This window comes from Columba livia, chromosome 3 (assembly GCF_036013475.1).
Source record: "Columba livia isolate bColLiv1 breed racing homer chromosome 3, bColLiv1.pat.W.v2, whole genome shotgun sequence".
NCBI classification, from domain to species: Eukaryota; Metazoa; Chordata; class Aves; order Columbiformes; family Columbidae; genus Columba; species Columba livia.
In genome coordinates, this window is record NC_088604.1 from 78,596,425 (window position 1) to 78,614,969 (window position 18,545).

General features: G+C 47.6%; 1 protein-coding gene across 6 annotated transcripts in view; it reads left to right on the top strand.

Moving 5' to 3' along the window:
* SLC35F3 (solute carrier family 35 member F3) overlaps positions 1–18,545 on the top strand; it is a 179,407-nt gene that overhangs the window by 152,340 nt on the left and 8,522 nt on the right. For all 6 annotated transcript variants that reach the window (XM_065057787.1, XM_065057783.1, XM_065057784.1 and 3 more), the window contains one exon: positions 15,424–15,643. In XM_065057787.1, coding sequence (XP_064913859.1) covers positions 15,424–15,643 — 220 coding nt within the window. The remainder of the gene's footprint in view (positions 1–15,423; positions 15,644–18,545) is intronic.

The window sequence follows — 18,545 nt, forward strand, 5'->3', positions numbered from 1 at the left end:
CTCTGCCACTTAAACATCAAAGGGCTCTTCTCCCAAGTCTTCCAGGTGCTCTTGCTAGATAGTGTATTACGCTCTGGATAATCCTGACTCTTCCTCTGTCTACTATGCTAATTCCCAGAAAGTAGTGATACCGTTTTCTCTCCAGAGATGTAGTGAATCCCAGTATGGATGGTTTCTTGTCTCAGGTAGAGGTCCTCAAGTTGGCAGGGCCAACCGGCAGGCTGGGCACACTCAGTACACTCTCCAAGGCTGGCAAAGTCCAAGCTGAGCTGAGCAGATGATCAGGAGCTTGTCACAGTGGTTCATATCATTCTGTCAGTGACAAGAGAGCTGTACGTTGGCTCGGCACTTACACCTAAGTGGTTCAGAGCACTTTCATTCATGAAATGGTAATTTATTCTCACTGCTCCTGAACTGCAGGGAGCTACACAGGCTAAGTGAGAATGCACTGCTAATGCATCCAAGGTTAGTAGACAATAAAAATATAAAAGAAAAAGAACAAGTACATAAAAAATGTCACTAGGAAAGAGAGCAGTGTGTGCTGTAACAGCCTGATCCAAACCACACTGACATTCCCCCCACACATGCACAGTAATGACAAGACCTTACTCCTTCGTATTTTCCTAATTCTATAGCACCAGATTCCAGCCAGGGACTTTTGATGCTCCACCATCTCTTATTGTGTAAGAGTAAAACCTTAGAAATATGAAATATGTCATGTAAGTAATTTAACATTTATAAAACACACAGATCAGCACTCTGAAGTACAGTATCTGTGGAAGGTTTCAGATTCAAAGCTAATTTCTTCCTGGCCTCTGAAGAACAGCTGTGTATCCCATTCAAACACATAAATGGTAATGGCTAGCGTCCCATTCAGAGGCGTGCTCATGGCTGCCAGCAATTTTTAGTTGCAAGCACCATTTTGCTTGACCATCTCAACTTTGAGCCTTTTTTAAATTTGACAAATCTGAAATGTCCTTAAGTTCTGCTTAAAATTCCTGAGAATCCCTCACCACTGTTCTAATTTCTGGTCCTTCCAGGGACTTCAAATAGATCTCATTTTCTTATAGCCTCTGAGCAGCATAAGCACCTCAGTGCCATAATCTCTGTGTTTACTTGTAGAATGAATCAATTTCTATCTGATCCCTGTCTCTCTTTTTATATTTATTCTCTTTTCTCTGAAAAGTCTGGAGTGGGACATTGACAGCAGCTGGAAGGAAAGTCAATGCCAAATGTGGTTACTCTAGTAGCCAGCAGTGGGGGCACAAGGGTGACCCACATATGTGCCACTCTACACTTCCAGTAGTAAGCGGGTAGGCAAATAAAGCTACACCATTCTGTAATTCAGGTGAGCATAAGACTTAATAGCCTTGGCAGCTGACACTAGTTTTAAAGACCTAATCTATCCAGTACAACAGTGTGCATGATGGGGTCACTGCACCTCTTTGAATCTGGGGTGTTTGTTCATTATTTCTCTTGCTTCTGGACCTCAAGTTCACATCAGCATCAGCAAGCAAGGCCCTGCTGGAGTTTGTCATTCCTGCCGCAGCTGGGGGGCATCTGCATCTGTTGCTGTCTAATGGACTGCTTCCTAGCTCTCCTGTCTCACTGGCCACATCCCAGAGAAGATGCGTATGGTCACATGGCTGCTAATGAGAGATCTCCAGAGACACCTTTTCATACCCTGTGCACATCAAGCTCACAGGCAGCCCTTTCACCCATCAAATGACACAGCTCTCAAGGAGAGAAGGGGCAGCAGCTCCTTTGGAAACAGAGGCTGCTGGCTTCAGCAGAGGAGGAGAGGCAGGGGTTAGAGACTTCCAGAATCCTTAACTGTCAAGGGCTTTCCACCTGGAGTGTCTAGGAATTTGCGAGGAGCTTATGGAAGGAGCTGGAGCTCCAAGAGCAAAGACAAAGCATGATCCTAGAACTTCCTCTTTGGAGGAGGGACCCATCGTGAAACTCAGTTGTCTCCTTGCTTCTTTGAAGGATATCAAGGAGGAAAGACCTTGGCCTGCAGAATGATGGAGCATGAAACTGAGATTCAGCTTCTAAACCATGTAAGAGCGAGTGGCCCATCCATCTGTAGACATAAAAAAGAGCTTGAAAGGAAAACTATGAGGATGTAGAATCTTCATGGTGCGAGATGACTGAAAGACAAATGCGGCTTGTGTCCATCCTCTGGACTTGCCTCTGGTGCTCAGAAAGAAAATTAAGTTGATACTGTGTACTCTATGTCTTGAGAAGTGTCTTCATAGAAAGTTTTGCTTTAACAGAGGATCTTCCTGTAATATTGCTCATAGTTTTACAGATGCCTTTGTAACTCTGAAAAGCAGGGAGGAAAAAATTCCTTAGAGACAAAGCTCCTGAACTGGCATGTGCATGATCTCCCTAGCAGAGTCAGGTTTATGGTTTATTTGAGTATGTCTTCCTGTGGGTCTTATTTTTGGAGATAACTATAAATTATATTGTAAGGCTATGGCAAGAAAACACCCCTGCTTGAAGACATAGTTGTTTCTTGGCTATGAAGCTTGGGTCAGCTATGCTTTTTATGCAGTCACATTGAAGAGTTGTTAAAGGATAATACAAAGGGTCATTAATAGACTGGGAGGTAATTATTTTCTTTTTCCAGGACACATTTCAAAATTTTAAGAGAAATCTTGTTCCAGATGGATGAAAGGCAAAATCCAAGAACATCTGCAGATGGGAAATGAACATAAAACCACTTTTCAACTAAAATACATTCTTGCTTATTCTTTTTTAATATTTTCTGCTGATTTTGATGACTGCCTTTATTTTCCACTATAGATTTAGTGAATATTCATTTTTAATATAAAAGGCAGATTTAACTTAAAATGTTTAAATGGAACAATTTCTAAACCTCTTTCGGTATTTTTTGTAAGTTTTTTTAAGCTGTACCCTTCTTCAGAAGCTTCTTTTTCACTAAATGAGCATTTTGTTTCACTACAAATTGAAAATAAAATCTTACGACTTTTTTAGCAACATTTGTAGAATGTGTCATCAAAGATCCAAACCATACGAATTCCCACAGTTCTTCACTGGAACTATATCAACCTAAATCTTCATGAGCACAGTCTTGGAATTTCAGCTGCTATGGCTTCATTTCTATGCTATCCAATCCTTCTTTAAAAACACAGTGGTTGTCAATATTTTTGACTTTGCCTGTTTGCTGTTCAAACAACAAAGTGCTTATGTGGGGAGCCAAAAATTACGTATTTCTCTTGGACAACAGGTAATTGAATCCTAAGCCATTCTCAGTTATTGTATGCCACTTGAGAGACCTAAATGTTCCAGTAACATAGAGAGAAGCCATTCAATTCACATTACATATCACTCTGGTTTTACCAGTTATACCTTGTCTTGCACAAAATTAATGCAGCTACATATCATAAAACGTTTTCTGACGGACTAGCCTATTGGGGGAAAGGTCAAAACAAGTAAAGCTGTTTGGAAATATGAATCTCAGAAGTGCTGTACATTGAATTTTGTAACACCAGCCTTTTGGCACCAAACTCATCAGCTGTACTACTTCACTTCTCGTGACCGAAGACTGCAGAGTTTCTCAAGCTCTCTCTCACGTACGGCTTTTCAAAGATCGCTGTGCTCTGAAGCATGCTGTTAAGTCAGGCTCTGGGATGAGGGTAGGTGCCATCACGGTGGCTTGAGACCTCCTCACTCTACCTGTATGGGTCATTCAGGACTCTATCTCCTCCCTGCTGGTGGGATTGAGGTGACATCGCTGAAGGACAGAGAGCACGGGAGTACGGGGCAGAGAGCGCTCTGGGTTTGTGTTAAATGGACATCAGCAGTGCAATTAAAAGGCAAACAAACTTCAAACAGAAAAGATTCACCTGTTCGTGATACAAGGTACTCCAAAAATGACCACAAATAAAAGTATTTAGAAAATATTATTTCCTTTCTGTATCCCGGTCTACTTAATGCAGCTAGGGGCAATTTGTGTGTCATAAATGTCAGCTTCTCTGTTATGTCAGTGAGCTCTCAGCTTTCTTTTTTTGTATAACTTACTTTCTTTTAACTGACTGGCTGCCAATTTGGTGGTGTCTCTTTTGGTATCTCCTGACTCATGTGCCTTCCTGTTCCCAGCTGTCCCTGTATCCTGTCATTATGCTGAACAATTAGTACTTAGGCTTTGAAGTTGATTTATGTCCCTTGTTGTCTGTATTGATGCTAGTATGCAGTGAGGATTTACAGAGATGATAGTTATTGCCTATGGCCTAAGGTTGGCATTGCCAGTGAGAGGGGCCAGGGGCTGGCAGGGCTTTGCCCAGCTGGAACCATATCTCCACGCAGAGTCTTTCTGACAATCCATAGGCATAAAGGTCCAAAGTAAATGTATGTGTGAGTGTATATATATGTGTGTATTCTAGATACATGTACCAACAGACATGTTGGTATATATGTGTGTCTTTCAGTAATAGCTATCTCTGGGTGTTTGCACAGCCAGTTTTATCACGGATAGGTTTCTCTTCTCCCTGTGTTGCCCCTCGTCTTGTTCCTTCCCTCTCCTAAGACATAACAACACTATTCCCCCTCATGTCAGCACTGTGTTTTTAAATCAGCAGAGCCAAAACTCCTTATTTCCAGAAGACAAGACAGCAAGTATTAGAAAAACATTTTATTCTTGCATACTTTCTTGTCTGCCTATACCAACTGCTACAAAAGTCCAATTCACAGGAGGCCAGCTGGCCAGCTTCTGAAAGTTTCATTTTGACCATTCCAAGAAGTAGTAAGTGGTTCAGGTCACAGCTGAAGAGTACAAGCCGGATATAAATCACATCAGGCCAAGCTTAAGATATCCGCAAGCAATCGCTGCTCAGTTTCAGGCTCTGCAGGCCTTTCACACCCAGGACGTCCATTGACGTCAATGGAAATTTTGGATGATGACGAAGAGCAGCGATGGTGTTGACTCTGGCAGTGAAAGCCTTGAGAGCCTAATGTTTAGGTTTTCTCTGCCTTAGTTTGTATATGCTGTCCCTCACCACACGCTGAATGCTGCACAAATGCTTGCCTGAAGTTACCTCAGCACAGCCCTGGGAAAGAACAGCGAGTGTGTACCCTCACACCCTGCTGCCAAGCTGAGGGGGGACAAGCTGGCTGGGTGACTTTGCCATGCTCATACCAGGAATTTGGGATGGACTGTCACTGTGGACCTCAAATTTAGCCTCCTAATGCCCTTTCCAGTGCTTTCTCTGGGAGACTTTTCATCTTTTCAGTAACTGAAGTGTTGTAACGTCGCTTGACGTGCCTCTCCAAACTGCTGGGACCTGCAGGGAGTTGCCTCATCCACTTAGGTAACATTAAAAACAATGTGGGTTTTTGGATTTTGGTTTTGTTTTGTTTTCCAAAAAAAATACAATTAACTTGCCTTTTAAAGAACAGCATTAGCACATGTTCATACATCAACCTTGGTGATGCAGGACACGAGTTAGGTGTGACTTCAGTGCTGGTTCATCTCCCGTGCCACCCCAGACACAGCCCCTGCTCCTCAGTGCAGCACCCAGTCACGCTGGGTGAGGAAAGCAGCCCTGAAGCGGCTCCTCTGACAGCTGGGGTACCCTTCCCAAAAGCTGGGGTGCAGTCCCCAGGCTGGCCTCGGGCACTGCATTGCTGCTCCCTGCCCAGGGAAGGCTGCAGCCACAGAGGCAGAGCTGTGGAGCTGAGCCCTGCTGGTCTTCCTAATTGCAACTGCACATGATAAAAGTGAGGAGCAAGAGCCTCCAGGGAAGAAGCCCATCCCTCTGGAGACTCAGCCACTTTTACCTCACTGGTGCAGCGGGAGATGCTAAGGAAGGTCTGAATTCATTAGCACTCCATTGTTCCAAGCAGTCCTGTTTTTGAAGAATGCAAGTGCATGGTATAAGCAGGAATGATCCTACTGGAGTCAGGCTTCAAGGGTACCTGCTCACCAGCCATTCTGGTGAGCTGAAAATACTTGCAAGTGGAAGCTACACCCTGGCTGTGTTAGCATGCTCCTCAAATTGGGCTTTCCCTGTTCTCGTTGGTTCCTCCGTAGGTAAAAGAGGCGATGCAGTGCAGTCTTTAGCCAGCAATGGTCATCTTCAGAATGGATGGCCAACCACAATCACAATGCTAATTAGATTTAAAGAATTGATGTGATATTTGCTTGGGGCAGGAAGGCAGTTTTAAGGACAAAGTTACAGAGACCTATTGGGAATTCCCTGATTAATTGTTGGGGTTTTTTTAACTCTTAAGAAAATACAGTCTGGCAGCTTGCTGCTGCTCATTTAGTCAGTTTGCTCCATAACTCTGTAAGAACCATCGTTAGCTTTGATACAGCTCACTGACTGCTCTTCACACTCTGCCCTGGCCAGTGTGCATGTGGCTTTACATGGCACTGTCAGAGTTGATGGTCCTTTCTCTTTACTTCATTTGGGCATGACTCAGGTCCCAACACAAGCTCCCTCACACCCCGTTGTGCAAATGGGCCAGTTCCCTCTTGTTTGCCCTCCAGCCCTGCCCCAAACACAGCAGGAACCAGCCCTCTGCTTGCACCGTGGACACGCCAGTAATCTCCAGGCACCTCTGAAGCTTTCATTCCCTTCACAGCCCCTTCTGTCTTCAGCCGTTGCTACTGCAGAGGGCAAATGTCCAGTCTGAGTACCTCCTGGCCACTGCGCAGGTGGGCTCTGACTAAGATTTCAGGCTGATCCAGTGTGCTGCACCAGACCAAGTCAAGGGTTGTATCTCCTCTGGGCCTCGGTAGCCAGCTGCTCTGCGAAGAAGTCTTTAAGCATAACTAAAAGGCTCATCTCCAAGTCCAAGTGTCTGCCTGGACTGTGGGTGTTTGGAGATTGAATCTAGCAACAGCATTACATGTTGATTATCTAGAAGGGTATAAAGCAATGCAGGCTCTGGGTATCTGAAGTATAAAGGCAGAAAATGTCAGAAAATGCAGCATGTGATAACTTCAGCTGTCTGATCACTGAGTGCATGTTGTCACACTAAAAGCTGCTTCTTGCCAGCAATACTTGCTGCATTTTCCAAACTCCCACTAGGGCAGGAGGAGAGGTAAGCACATAGTGCATGGTCCCAGTTGCTGGCTGGGGATCAACTACGACATGCAGTCATGTATGTAAAAGCTGTAGAGTGTATCCTAGGACTACTGCTCTTCACCAGAAATGAACAGAGGTAAACCAAACAGGTTTAGTGCCCCAGGCACAGCAAATTGTGGAATGGAGGACCATCCCAGAGGTGTAAGCTGTAGGCTTTTCCCTATGCTTCTGCATCCTGAGACTCCTACCCTGGTGTTTTGCTAAGGCAGTTTACAGTATGTGAATTTTCCATGTGGTTTGGCCTTGTGCTAAGGCTTGTCTTGGAAATGTGTATTCAGGTGGTTTGTGAGATTTGTATTATTTGCTTCTTTTGGAGCCATTCTGGTGTATTATGTAAATCCATAGCTAAGCATTTCCTGGGACCATTTATTGTGCAAATGCCTAGTTTGGCATATGTACAGTGCTGAGCAAAACCAATTGCTTCTGTCTCTCTAGTTTACAGAAGAAAGATCAGCCTGGTGATTTTTTGTTTCATTTGAGAGAAGACAATTTTCTCATTTCATTGCATATCAGAACAAGTTTTCTACAAATGAGCTGGAAACTCCCAGAAGAAATAAAAGGTTAAAGGCGGAAGATCAGCCCCAAATTATATGTAGAAACAAGTGATAGACAACATCAGACACAGACATTCAAAAGTGGCAGCTGGATGCTGGATTGACTTCTGTGGTCATTGCTTGCATTTAAGAACATGCTCACAGAAAAATATGCATGGGACGATGGGCATTAACAACCTGTTAGACTATTTTAGATAATGACCATTTCTGAGAAACTTCTTAATCCCTTGAACAATTATTTTTCAGGTAGGTTGGGTGACAAGCCCCAGATCTACCTGTTGCTTTGAGCCTCAATTCAGGCCTTTTTCTATGTACTGACTGCACAACTTCACTCCCAGAGCTGAGGAAAGCAGGCATGTGGTACCAGGAAATTCTCCATATTTTCTTAGTTTCAAGGTTCACTGTTCCCTGGCCAGATTATTGCTTCTCTTCCCCTCCAAGCTCAGGAAGGGGCTGTGAGTTGTGGTTTGCCTCTGTTCCCTCCTGCAGGAAAGAGGTCTGAAAGGCGCTTTTGGGGGCACAGGCAGTGAGAAGGATGTGCGATTTACAGGCTTGCCCGCACCCCAAAACCTCCAGACTCCCTCCCTGAGGTTGCTGCCAGCCACACCTGAAAGGTCAGAAGAAGCACAGAGCATCTTGCAGGCACCATCAGCTGGAGATCACAGGTCTCAGCAGGGGTGCAATGAGCTATTGGGGGTCATGGCAGGAGCTGCCACCCTGCAGACTGTCTGAAGGAAGCCCCCAGTTACTTGGAGCTGGAATTGGGCAGTGCTGCCCCATCTCCCTCCTGAGACACATCACCGTCACTTGATTTTAAACGAAGCTGGAAAGAAATGTTTTGAATTATACATTGTGGTGGAGCATCATGTTGTGCCACTGAACTGTGCTAGAGGAAGGAAACGTAAAAACCATTTCTACCTCATGAGTAAAGCCCCACTGGCCCTCATAGATGGTCTGATGCCAACAGCCATGGGGCCCATCCAGTGCAGCCCTAGACCTCCCATGTGAGCAGCACCCACACCTCATTGATGGGCTGGGAGCAGCACACCAGCATGGCATAGCTCAGCATGGTCCATGAGTGACCTGCTGCTTGAATTTGCTGTTATGTAAGATTTGGAGACATGCTCTCAAATTGACCCTGAAGACAGGAGCAATCAATTAAAGAAAGTTTTCCCTGTGAAATCAGCTGTAAAAATGGTGCTTTTAGGACAGCCTGTGCTTGCTACCTTTTCCTTTCTAAGGACAGGGTGCTCCAAACTTGAGATTTTCGGACAGTAAGCCAACCATTTCTTTAGCTCTTCTCAGACACAGATCTGGTAAACGAAAAACACCAGATTGTGATGAATCACTCACTAAACAGCTCAACAGTGCCCCATTACCAGCCGTTACCGTGGGCAGTATTAGCTAAACAGCCACTTGAAACATGCCAGTCATTTTCCAGGTAAAAAGTGATGCTCCTCGTCTCCAAGTCCAGAAACCAGTGCTGTCACCAGGGCTGATGTTACCTGCCGGGCTGCAGTCTTCTGTCAGGCGGCGTAAAGCGAGGGACCAAAGGATCAGACTCTGCAGCCCTAGTTCAGGCTCCAGCATGGACGAGTACCAGACTGGATGAGTACAGGATGTCTGAGGAGTGACATGGCCACTCCCCTGGCCTCATACTCTGGCTAATGGCCGTGGGCTGTGGCATCCCTAAGCAGGCAGCAGAGCAGGAGAGGAGCATCGGCACACCCAGGGCAGGTTTAAGACCTCTATCTTGCCAAAGCTGAGGAGGAGCTTGTGTGCTACCGGCACTGGGACGCAGATTTCCTGGGCTGCTCTGGGTGCACAGGAGGAAAGCTGGAGGCAGGGCTGTACAGGTTTTGTTGCAGGAGCCTCGGACCAGCAGGGCAATAAAAACCACTGCAGGAATCCCCAGCACCTCTCTGCAAAATGCCGATGCTGGCGGATTTATTTGCAGGATTTTGTGATCTGGGACACGCCACAGGAGCCTCCGCGCAACTGTTCTGCTGGCATGTGAACCTGCAGTGACTCAGGAAAAAGGCGCTTGAGGGCTACCTTGAGAAGTAACAGGAGTTGGCTGTAAAATAAACATGCAGTAAAAGCAAAGCCCCAGTTCTCCGAAGGTGCAGCCTACGGGCAGCCCTCCTCCTGCCTCTTTCAAGCACCCAGGGACTTCACCTCTCTGTATCCTGGCTTACACATCTGTGAAATGGGTTTCATGAGCTCATCTTTTGCTTGCATTGCTTTGAAATCCGCCCACCTGTGAGGCTGATTTTGTCATGACTGCCCTTCAGGTCAGCACTGGCTCAAGGGGGAGGGAAGTGGAGCTGGAGGCACGATACTATTTTCTGGGAAACACATCATGTACATTCCTGGAGAGCAATTTTGAGGAATATTTTTGTTTTACTTGTGTCTCTAATTTGCACAGCAGTCTTCTACCTACCTCCACTTGTGAGCACAATACTTGAGAGATGCTGTGGCCCTAACAGGATGAATTATGAAAGAATGTCCTAGGGGTTTTTTTGTTTGTTTTTGGTTTTGGTTTTCACTGGGAAAAATTGCACTTGGTTTTAGTTCTCCTTTACCTCCTTTTAACATCCATGGCACTTCGTCTGTCTTCTTTGCTTTAGCTAACTGCAACTGGCTTGTGAGTTTCCCCAGAAGACATGGCATGACATTTTAGTCCATGTCTCATTTTTTCATACATTGAACAGAAAATGTGTGACTGTTAACAGCACATCTGCAGATTATTTATCCATGCAGACCTAATTGGTGCAGGGATTAGCAAAACATATTTTGCATGCCAATCTATAATCAAGAGGCCAGATTCACTGACATGGTGGTGGCTTTGCTGTGCTCCAGGGAGGCAATGCTCACTCTGTGAAAATTAGGAGCAGTTTAGCCAAATTCAATTTGCAGGTACAGACCTTGCAAGGTCAAAGTAAGAAGCACAGTCCACAAAGAAAAAATATCACCTGCTAGGAGCAATAGCAGATCCAAACCTGCTTCAGAGGAGAAGGCTTAGTATGAACGCAGTGAAAATGAGAAAATTGTAACAAAAGTTAACAGTCTGGAAAGGAGAAATAACTGACTTGTACAAAGTATTCCCTTACGATGTGTATTCCTCCCAGAAATTTTCTGCTTTGGTGCATGTAATGGCAGCTTCAGTGGTTTACTGACCTTTCTGGCATAGGTTTTGTTCTGCAGGGAATATCAAGAGACCAAAATCCGAGGCAGGGGAGCACTGTGTGTGCTGTTTCTGGTTCTTGTCTACCTTTCCTCTTCATAGGTGGGGTTTATTTGCAAAATTGGAACAAAAAGCATTTCTTCCAGTCTTAACAGAATTTTATACATTGATTTGTATGAGGTTCAAGGCAGTGGAGAAACATCTGGCCTACCTAGCAATTGTTAAAGACAAAACAAGCAGTGGAAGATGAATAGTGTTAAACATATAACTGTGAACTCAGTGGGGGAAAAAATGGAGCTTTACTGTTGTAATTTATTTGAAAGTTTTATTTGGCTGCAACACCTGCTTTCAGTATGATTAACTCTTACTTAGCATGCAATTTTGGGACTAACGACTTCTGATTTACTTCACTGGTGATGCTCGGTTCCAGTGATGGAGGTATTTTGCTAGTCATCTTGTGCTGGAGACATGCCTAATGGGGCAGAACTAATTTGCCATTTGCTGGGTTAATGAAGATACACACTAAAAAGATTATGAGGAAAACCAAGAACTTGTACATGAAAGATTAAGAAACCAGAAAACAATTTAGAATAAAAATACAAACAGTAAGATCTCTATGCCTTAGGCTTTTCTGTAGTATCTTTCATCCCAGCACAGTTCCTGTACTGCTGTAGCAGCTACGTGCCATTCCTGGGTGACATTACACATTTCCGTCAGGCCATGCTCTGTTGCCAGGTTACCCTGTGACAAGCGACAGGGGAACAGAATCCCCATGTGGGAGAAGGGGACCTGGGGTACATCCAGCCTGGACGGTGCTGGTCAGGACTTGCTAACCTCTGCTCAGGAGCCGTTTCTGCGGCGGCTGTGCCACAGTGGCAGCAAGGGAGGCTGAGACATGCCGTGTGGTGCCCACTGCTTTATTTTATACCTACAGGCAGGTTTCCATCTGTCCCCACCGCTGTCTTTCTGTGCAGAGGATGACCTGAAAGCCAAGCAGCCACTTCTGCTTCTGTCTGGGCTTTATGCCCCCCATCCCCATTTGCATCCTGAGGAAGAGGAGAGCAATCAGGCCATGCGTCTGCTCACCCTTCTCACCTGCACCGTCCTGTTGCCCCCCATACAGCAGAGATGCCTGCTGCAGCAGCCACCGCAGCAATGCCCTGCAGCGAGCACATCCACTGTGTAACATCTCTCTGGAACCAAGGGCCACATGTAATCAGGATGCAATTCTCTAAGTTTGCATGTAGATTTCCTCCCAGCACTGTAGTGCTGCCTTTTCTTTCAGTCATGAGCCTTCAGATTGTCTGTGAACACAGATATGACACTTTGGAGTAGGAGCAAGCTCTTCTTTATTGCTGCTGTGACAAGACAGAACGTTTCCCTTCTAGTATCCTTCCTTTGACATTTCCATTCCACTCTTGCTGTTGCTGTGGCTAACACCTTGTATTTATTTTTTAAATGAACTGCTGTGATTACAATGGAGTTCTATTTTATCCTGGAAAAGAGAGAGCTCAACTGCTGGCCCCAGCAGTCAAAGCTGGCGGGGGCTGGTGGTCTCCCTGCCAGAAGAGGTGTGTTTCCCCAGCAGCTCTTCCACCACCACTGCACACTTGTCCATGAGGAGATACCCAGCACCATCTCCCCATTGACCCGGAGGCAGCCAGCTTGCGCTGGTGTGAGCAGAGGATTCCATCTGTGTCCTGCCCTGGGCAGGTGGACCTGCAAGAGCCTGACCTGTAAAACCTGAAGTAACTGACCCCAGCTCCCCATCTGTCCCTGGCTTTGAGAGACTTGGGTCAGGCCTTACACGAGGGTCCACAGTGCCGCGTTGGGCTCCAAAGGGCAGCGAATGCTTTCAGACTGCCTTCCGAGTAGAGTGGGGTTTGTCTTTTTTAAAAAGTAACATTTTCATTAGCAGATAAGATTGTTAAAATACTGATAGGCAGGTTCTCCTGGCGCGGTCAGCAATGCCTGCGGCATCACAAGACACAAGCTCTGTTTCTGCAAAAGAGTATCCATAAAACATCAGCATGCTCATTGGTTACAATGTGCCCTTGTGGGCGAAACTGAAATTACTGGACAGCAGGAGCAACTGTGTCCAAAATATTCTGCCAAAATATTTAAAGTTGAACATCGGTATTTCTGGAATGGTTTTATCCCCCGACTGTTTTGGGATTACAGTGTAGGTTATATCACAGTCCTGTCTTGCTTCCCATAACTATTTGTCTACTGTTACTCACTGACAGCTCTCTTCGTCAAACACTTTCTGGTACAGCTCCGCAAACTGCATTATGACACCAAGGAAAAACCAGTTTGCTCAATAAGCAGTAAAAAACCTGGAAAGACAATTAATTGTGAGGGCGTTATTGTACAACATGTAGTCATCCTGGTGCATGAAACATGACACGTTTCCCCTAATGCTCCTCAGGCTTCACTGAAGATGCCAGGTCTAAGGCAGCCATCTAGCCCACCTGCTACCCCCACAAATAGCCCACGGTTCAGCAGTGCACCCATTCTGGATGATGGTGTGCACTGTGCACATAGCACCCTCTATAGCCCTGGGTGTCCTTGGGGAGAAGCTCCCTTACCATGTGCTGGATGGGGAACCTCTGCCATAAAGAGGTCTCCTTTGGAAGCTGGAGCTGAAGCAATTCAGACTTGGTGAAACCAGCCAAAATAGCTAAAAGGAAGCTCTGTTGTATAGGCAAGTGAGAGGAGACTCCCGAAGAGGGAAATGAGAGTGGATGCAGGCCATGTGTTGAGCACAGGCAGCATCTGTCTGTGTTGCACGCACCCCTGGGCAGCTCTGCCTGGCACCAGCAGGCGGTGAGTCAGGTTGCCATCTCTGGTGCAGAGGGGCAGCTTATTCACTGATACAGACAGGTAGTCAGCAGGTTTGGCAGAGAATAGGTGGCTGCCAGCAGGTAGTTTCATAGGCGGCAAGGGACACTGATGTGTTGGCTGTGACACTGAGGGTTATGATGCAGAACCAGTGGTTCAAATGGACATGTTTGTGTACAGCAGCCAAAGCCCAGGGTCTTCATATCCAGAAATGAGCAAGTTCTACACCAGAGATGGGCAAGTTCTATGCAGCCATGACTCAGTATGAGAGACTGGCAGGCAACAAAACCCAACACACACAAAAATGCATTTCCTCTACCCTGAAGCCTTGTACCTGCTACAGCAGAGAGGGTGTAGACAGACGTAGAATTAGTGATCAGGTAAATCTGAAGGGGCTCAGAAGATGGTTGGGTTTCTTTAGGTAATCATCTGATACAGCACCATCCTCTGAGATTGTGGATCAAAATCATACTTTCATCAGACTCCACATAATGAGCCTTACATGCCCAGTCTCAGGAAACAAACAGCTTGAAATTTAAGGCAGCAGTGAAAAACACTTTGGCATTCATTCATTCATTCATTATCAGAGGAAAATTTAATTTTGCTCAAATTTTGTCAAACCACCTCATTAAAGTACTTCAGGGCTTCAGGGGTTTTGCAGGTTTGAAAGCAAGCAAAGCCAGCCATGCCACAGCACCATGGCTGACTGCCGCCTGCACACTTCAGCAGGCTGCACCCTCCACCTTGCAGCCCGCTGCATTTCTTCTTTGCATTACTGAATTCCCGTGCAGCCAGCACAGCCAGCAGCTCTGAGCTCTGCGGCCCTGCAGAAGTGGGTTGCACGCAGGCTTCCCCACACAGCACCTCCACAGAGGTGACTCCAGCATCCCCCTCCCGGCCCTAACACTGCCTCCCCAGAGCCATGACAGCAAGGCCAGGCTGTACCATCACCTCCTGCCCTCTTTTGCCCCCAGCGCCTCTGGGACATAAATAAACCGCTGGTGTTTCCTCTTCCTGCACCATGGCCTTACCTGCTCTGGCTGCATCCTGCTTGGGGGTTCGCAGCATCCTCAGCCCTTGCTGTACATGGGAGCTCCTGACTCCACGCTGCTGCTCCAACTGTCCCAGTGTGTCCCTGGGTGCCACGTCCTGGTGCATGCTCTCATCCCAGCAGGAGTGGGCAGCTCTCAGCCACCTCCTCCTGCTCCTGCCCTCGCCGCTGCCAGGGGGCTTGAGCCAGGTCCCACCCCTTGGGTGAAAAAACCCCAAACTAGGCTCCCATGAAGCTCCTTCTGGGCCCTGCATGGCAGATCACAGATGGGCACTAGGGTCTTGTGGCTGCAGCAGGAGTGGGGAGCAGGGGGCTCTGCTGCCAGCCCTGGCCCCTCAGCATCCTGGTGCCCATAGGGGTGAAAGGAGTAGGATGGTCCCACACTGTTTTAAGATGTCCACTGTGAAGGTGCTCATGCCAAGGGTGAAATTTCACCCCCTGGCTTCATCTCTCCCCTCCCTCTCTCATTGCTGTCCATCCCAGGTGTGCAGCCCCCTTGTGTTCATACAGCTGTAGCAACAGATGCTGAAACTTGTTTTTCTTCTCCTCTTTAAGGTGTGTACCCCTTTTTCCTCAAAGGAAAAGAAGAGGAGCAAGAAACAAAAGAAACCTTTGTATTTGCTGCAGACTGTGGCTGGCTGGTGTAATAATGCTGCCTTTCTCTCCTCATTTTAGGGAGTGCTGCCGATTTTTTGGAGACAATGGCTTGACTTTGAAGGTATTTTTTACCAAGGCAGCACCCTTTGGTGTTCTTTGGACACTCACAAACTACCTTTACTTACATGCAATAAAGAAAATAAACACTACGGATGTCTCCGTGTTGTTCTGCTGCAACAAAGCTTTTGTGTTCTTGCTTTCATGGATCGTTCTGAGGGACAGGTTCATGGGAGTGAGGGTAAGTGAACTCCTTATCTCTGTCTCCCTCCTTCCCCATCACCCTTCTGCCTTTCCTTTTCCCCTTCCCTCCCTCCAGCCGACTTGAGCAGCACCCCAGGCAGACAGCCGAGAGGGTGCAGAAATCCTTGCAGAGAGGGATGCATCCTTCCCTGCAGCCTGCCCAGGCACCCAGGAGCACCCAGAACACCCTGTCTCCCCCAGCCTGCTGCCTTTGCACATTTTCTTTCAGAAAAGAGGTAACTTGCTCCAGAGTGTGGCATGAAGGACAGCTGCTATCTCCATGTTGTCACGGACATGCCAGCCTTTGCATCCCTCTTCCGAGTGACAATTCCCAGGCTGTAGCACCAGACCTAGTTGTTTCTAACTGCATGAGGATCAGTATAATGCTGATGCATTGGGACTTGTGTCTGGACAGCAGCTACAGGCAGGGGGCCAGGCAGCATGGCAGGCAGCGGGGCAGCAAGCCCCCTCCCCCAGGGCTCCTCTCCTGGTGGCATCCCAAACATTTGCTTACACCCTTAGTGCTACACCCCATGTGAACACCTGCTCCACAGTGGCAATAGAGCTGTTTGGGGGAAGGGGAGCTGACTGGAAACCCCTGCAGCTCCCTACTAACCCTGCTGTCATTTTGGTGACCCTGGGCATGCAGTGAGTGTCCCCTGGCAGCAGAGCTGGGTGGGTGGGTAACCCAACACCCTGGTCCTGCCAGGGTCAGGAGTAACTGCAAGGAAAAGGCATCAGTGGGTCCCCCCTGCTTCACTGCACCAGCAAGAACTTATTAATAGCAATAACTGTAATAATACCTATTTTCTGCCCACCATTTGAGGATCTCTCTACTCACCAACCTGGGCAATGCTTTCAGTGTCCAGAAGAGATTGTTAGCCCTCACTGCATGGAGCAACTGAGAGTTAACTTTTCAGGAAGCGTTCCTCTGGCAGGAGAGCTTGGCCAGCCTTGCAGTGGTGGCAGCCAAGAGACTGCTCAGGGAATCGTTGCAAAATGTACCTGCCAAAAACCCAGCCTGGCCAGCTGGTGTCTGTGCTTGCCCACCCACCTGCCCAGGTAGCTGTGTCCTGAAAATAAATTAACGGGGATTTTTGAGTACAGAAGCAAGGGTATCCTGAAATGATCCTGGAGGCAGGGAAGTGTTGCTGTTATCATAGCTGGACATGCTGGATATTTTGATAAAGGTACACAAAAAAAAAAGGCATATTTTTATGGTCTTCAGCTATGTCAGCTGTGGTGCTGCTGGGATGCCAGGAGAGGAGGTGTGTAGGGGGCTGATCACTGGTCTCCTGCATGTGCAGCTTGCTCCTTGGTATGTGTGTGCCATCTCTCACCGCTTGATATGGCTGTGGTCTGAGGGGAAAGAAGCCGACCTGTGTGTAGGGATATCCACACCAGCGTGCACATGCTGGAGCTCTCCCAGATGCATGGCTGTGTGAGAAGATCCAGGATAGCCAGGATAGTCTCCAGCAGCTTCCCAGCCAGGCTGGGTCTTGTGCCATGGCAGGTAACATGTGCTGGGGGACAAATCCTGCTCTGGATCTCCCCCTTCCCAAAGGTGCAGAGGGAGTGGAGGGAGCAGGGAAACAGACCCAAGTGGTGGTCTCAGCCATGTCCAGCTGTCCTTCATTTCTTACAGCACTGCCTCGTGAAAGGCTGACTCGCTCAAAACCCAGCAGCAACAGAGACCCAAAGCAGGAGCCAGGGTGCTGGAAGCCATTTGATGCTCCTGCTGTGTGTCCCAGCCCCTCACCGTCACACCTGGCACTAGGAAAGGGTCACAGGGGTTGCTTCCTGAGAAGCCACCTCCATGGTCAAGGAGGAACATGTGACAGGCCAGCCAGGGGTCTGGGTGCAGGGGGAAGGGGCTCGGAGGAGGACTGGGCTATTCATTCTTGGGCAGATGTGACATTCTGACCAGTGACAAAGTGAGTGTGAGGAGATGCTTGTCCCTAGAGACTGGCAGGGCATGGGGCAGCACAGCAGTCCTGCCACCCCGCTTTGTTTGCCACCGTGGGAGTGCTGGGGATGCTTCTGTCTGCAGAAGGACGTAGTGCGGAGTGTTCTGGTGAGATGCAATTTTTCCCACTTATCTCCCTTTTCCGTACAGCCCATGTGAAAAATGGCAGACATGGAGGATGGCACTGCTCGGTATGCTGGGGATAGCCTCGGGATGAACCCCAAAACAAAGCCTTCTTCCCAGGACTGGCAACCAGGAGAAGGGACAGCTGCTGGGACTTCTCCAGGAGCAACGTAGGGACTGTGAGCCAGCACACAGCCCAGCCCCAAAACTCATGGCCCCTCGGGACAATGCTGTGTCAGATCTCCTGAGCCTTTTAGAAGCACCATTTGAGAGGGTATTTGGCCAACAATGCTGCAGAGGGGACGGTGCTTTGCCCTGCAGTGCGCAGGAGCCCTCCCACACTCCCACTCCATCCCCCTGGCAGCTCGGCAGGATGGATAGTGATGCAGCATTTGGGTGTCCCTGTCCATACCTGCTGCAGGAGAGGCTAGGTAAGAAAGGCAGCCTCTAGTGGAGTTTAAGCACATGCAAGTATCTTACTTGACTTTCAGAAATGCAACTAGTAGCTCTACAAGCACTTAAATCACAATTTGGCTGGAATTTAAATGTAAAAGCAAGCTACAAAGTTCCATCCTTGCCACCCAGGCACTTGTAAGTGCCTACATCTCCCGCAATGAAGTTGCATTTCTCCTTCTTTCCCTTTACTGTGCCCTGAGCAACAGCCCAACTGGGCTGCAAGCTGTCATATCGCTTTCAGAGAAGACACAGAAGCTGTGAGTGCCCAAAGCATTGCCTCTGCAAGCCCTGCAGTGCTCAGGCATCTGCAAGCAACTGCAGGCTGGTAGCCATGGTGTGGTGTTGTGCAAGCAGC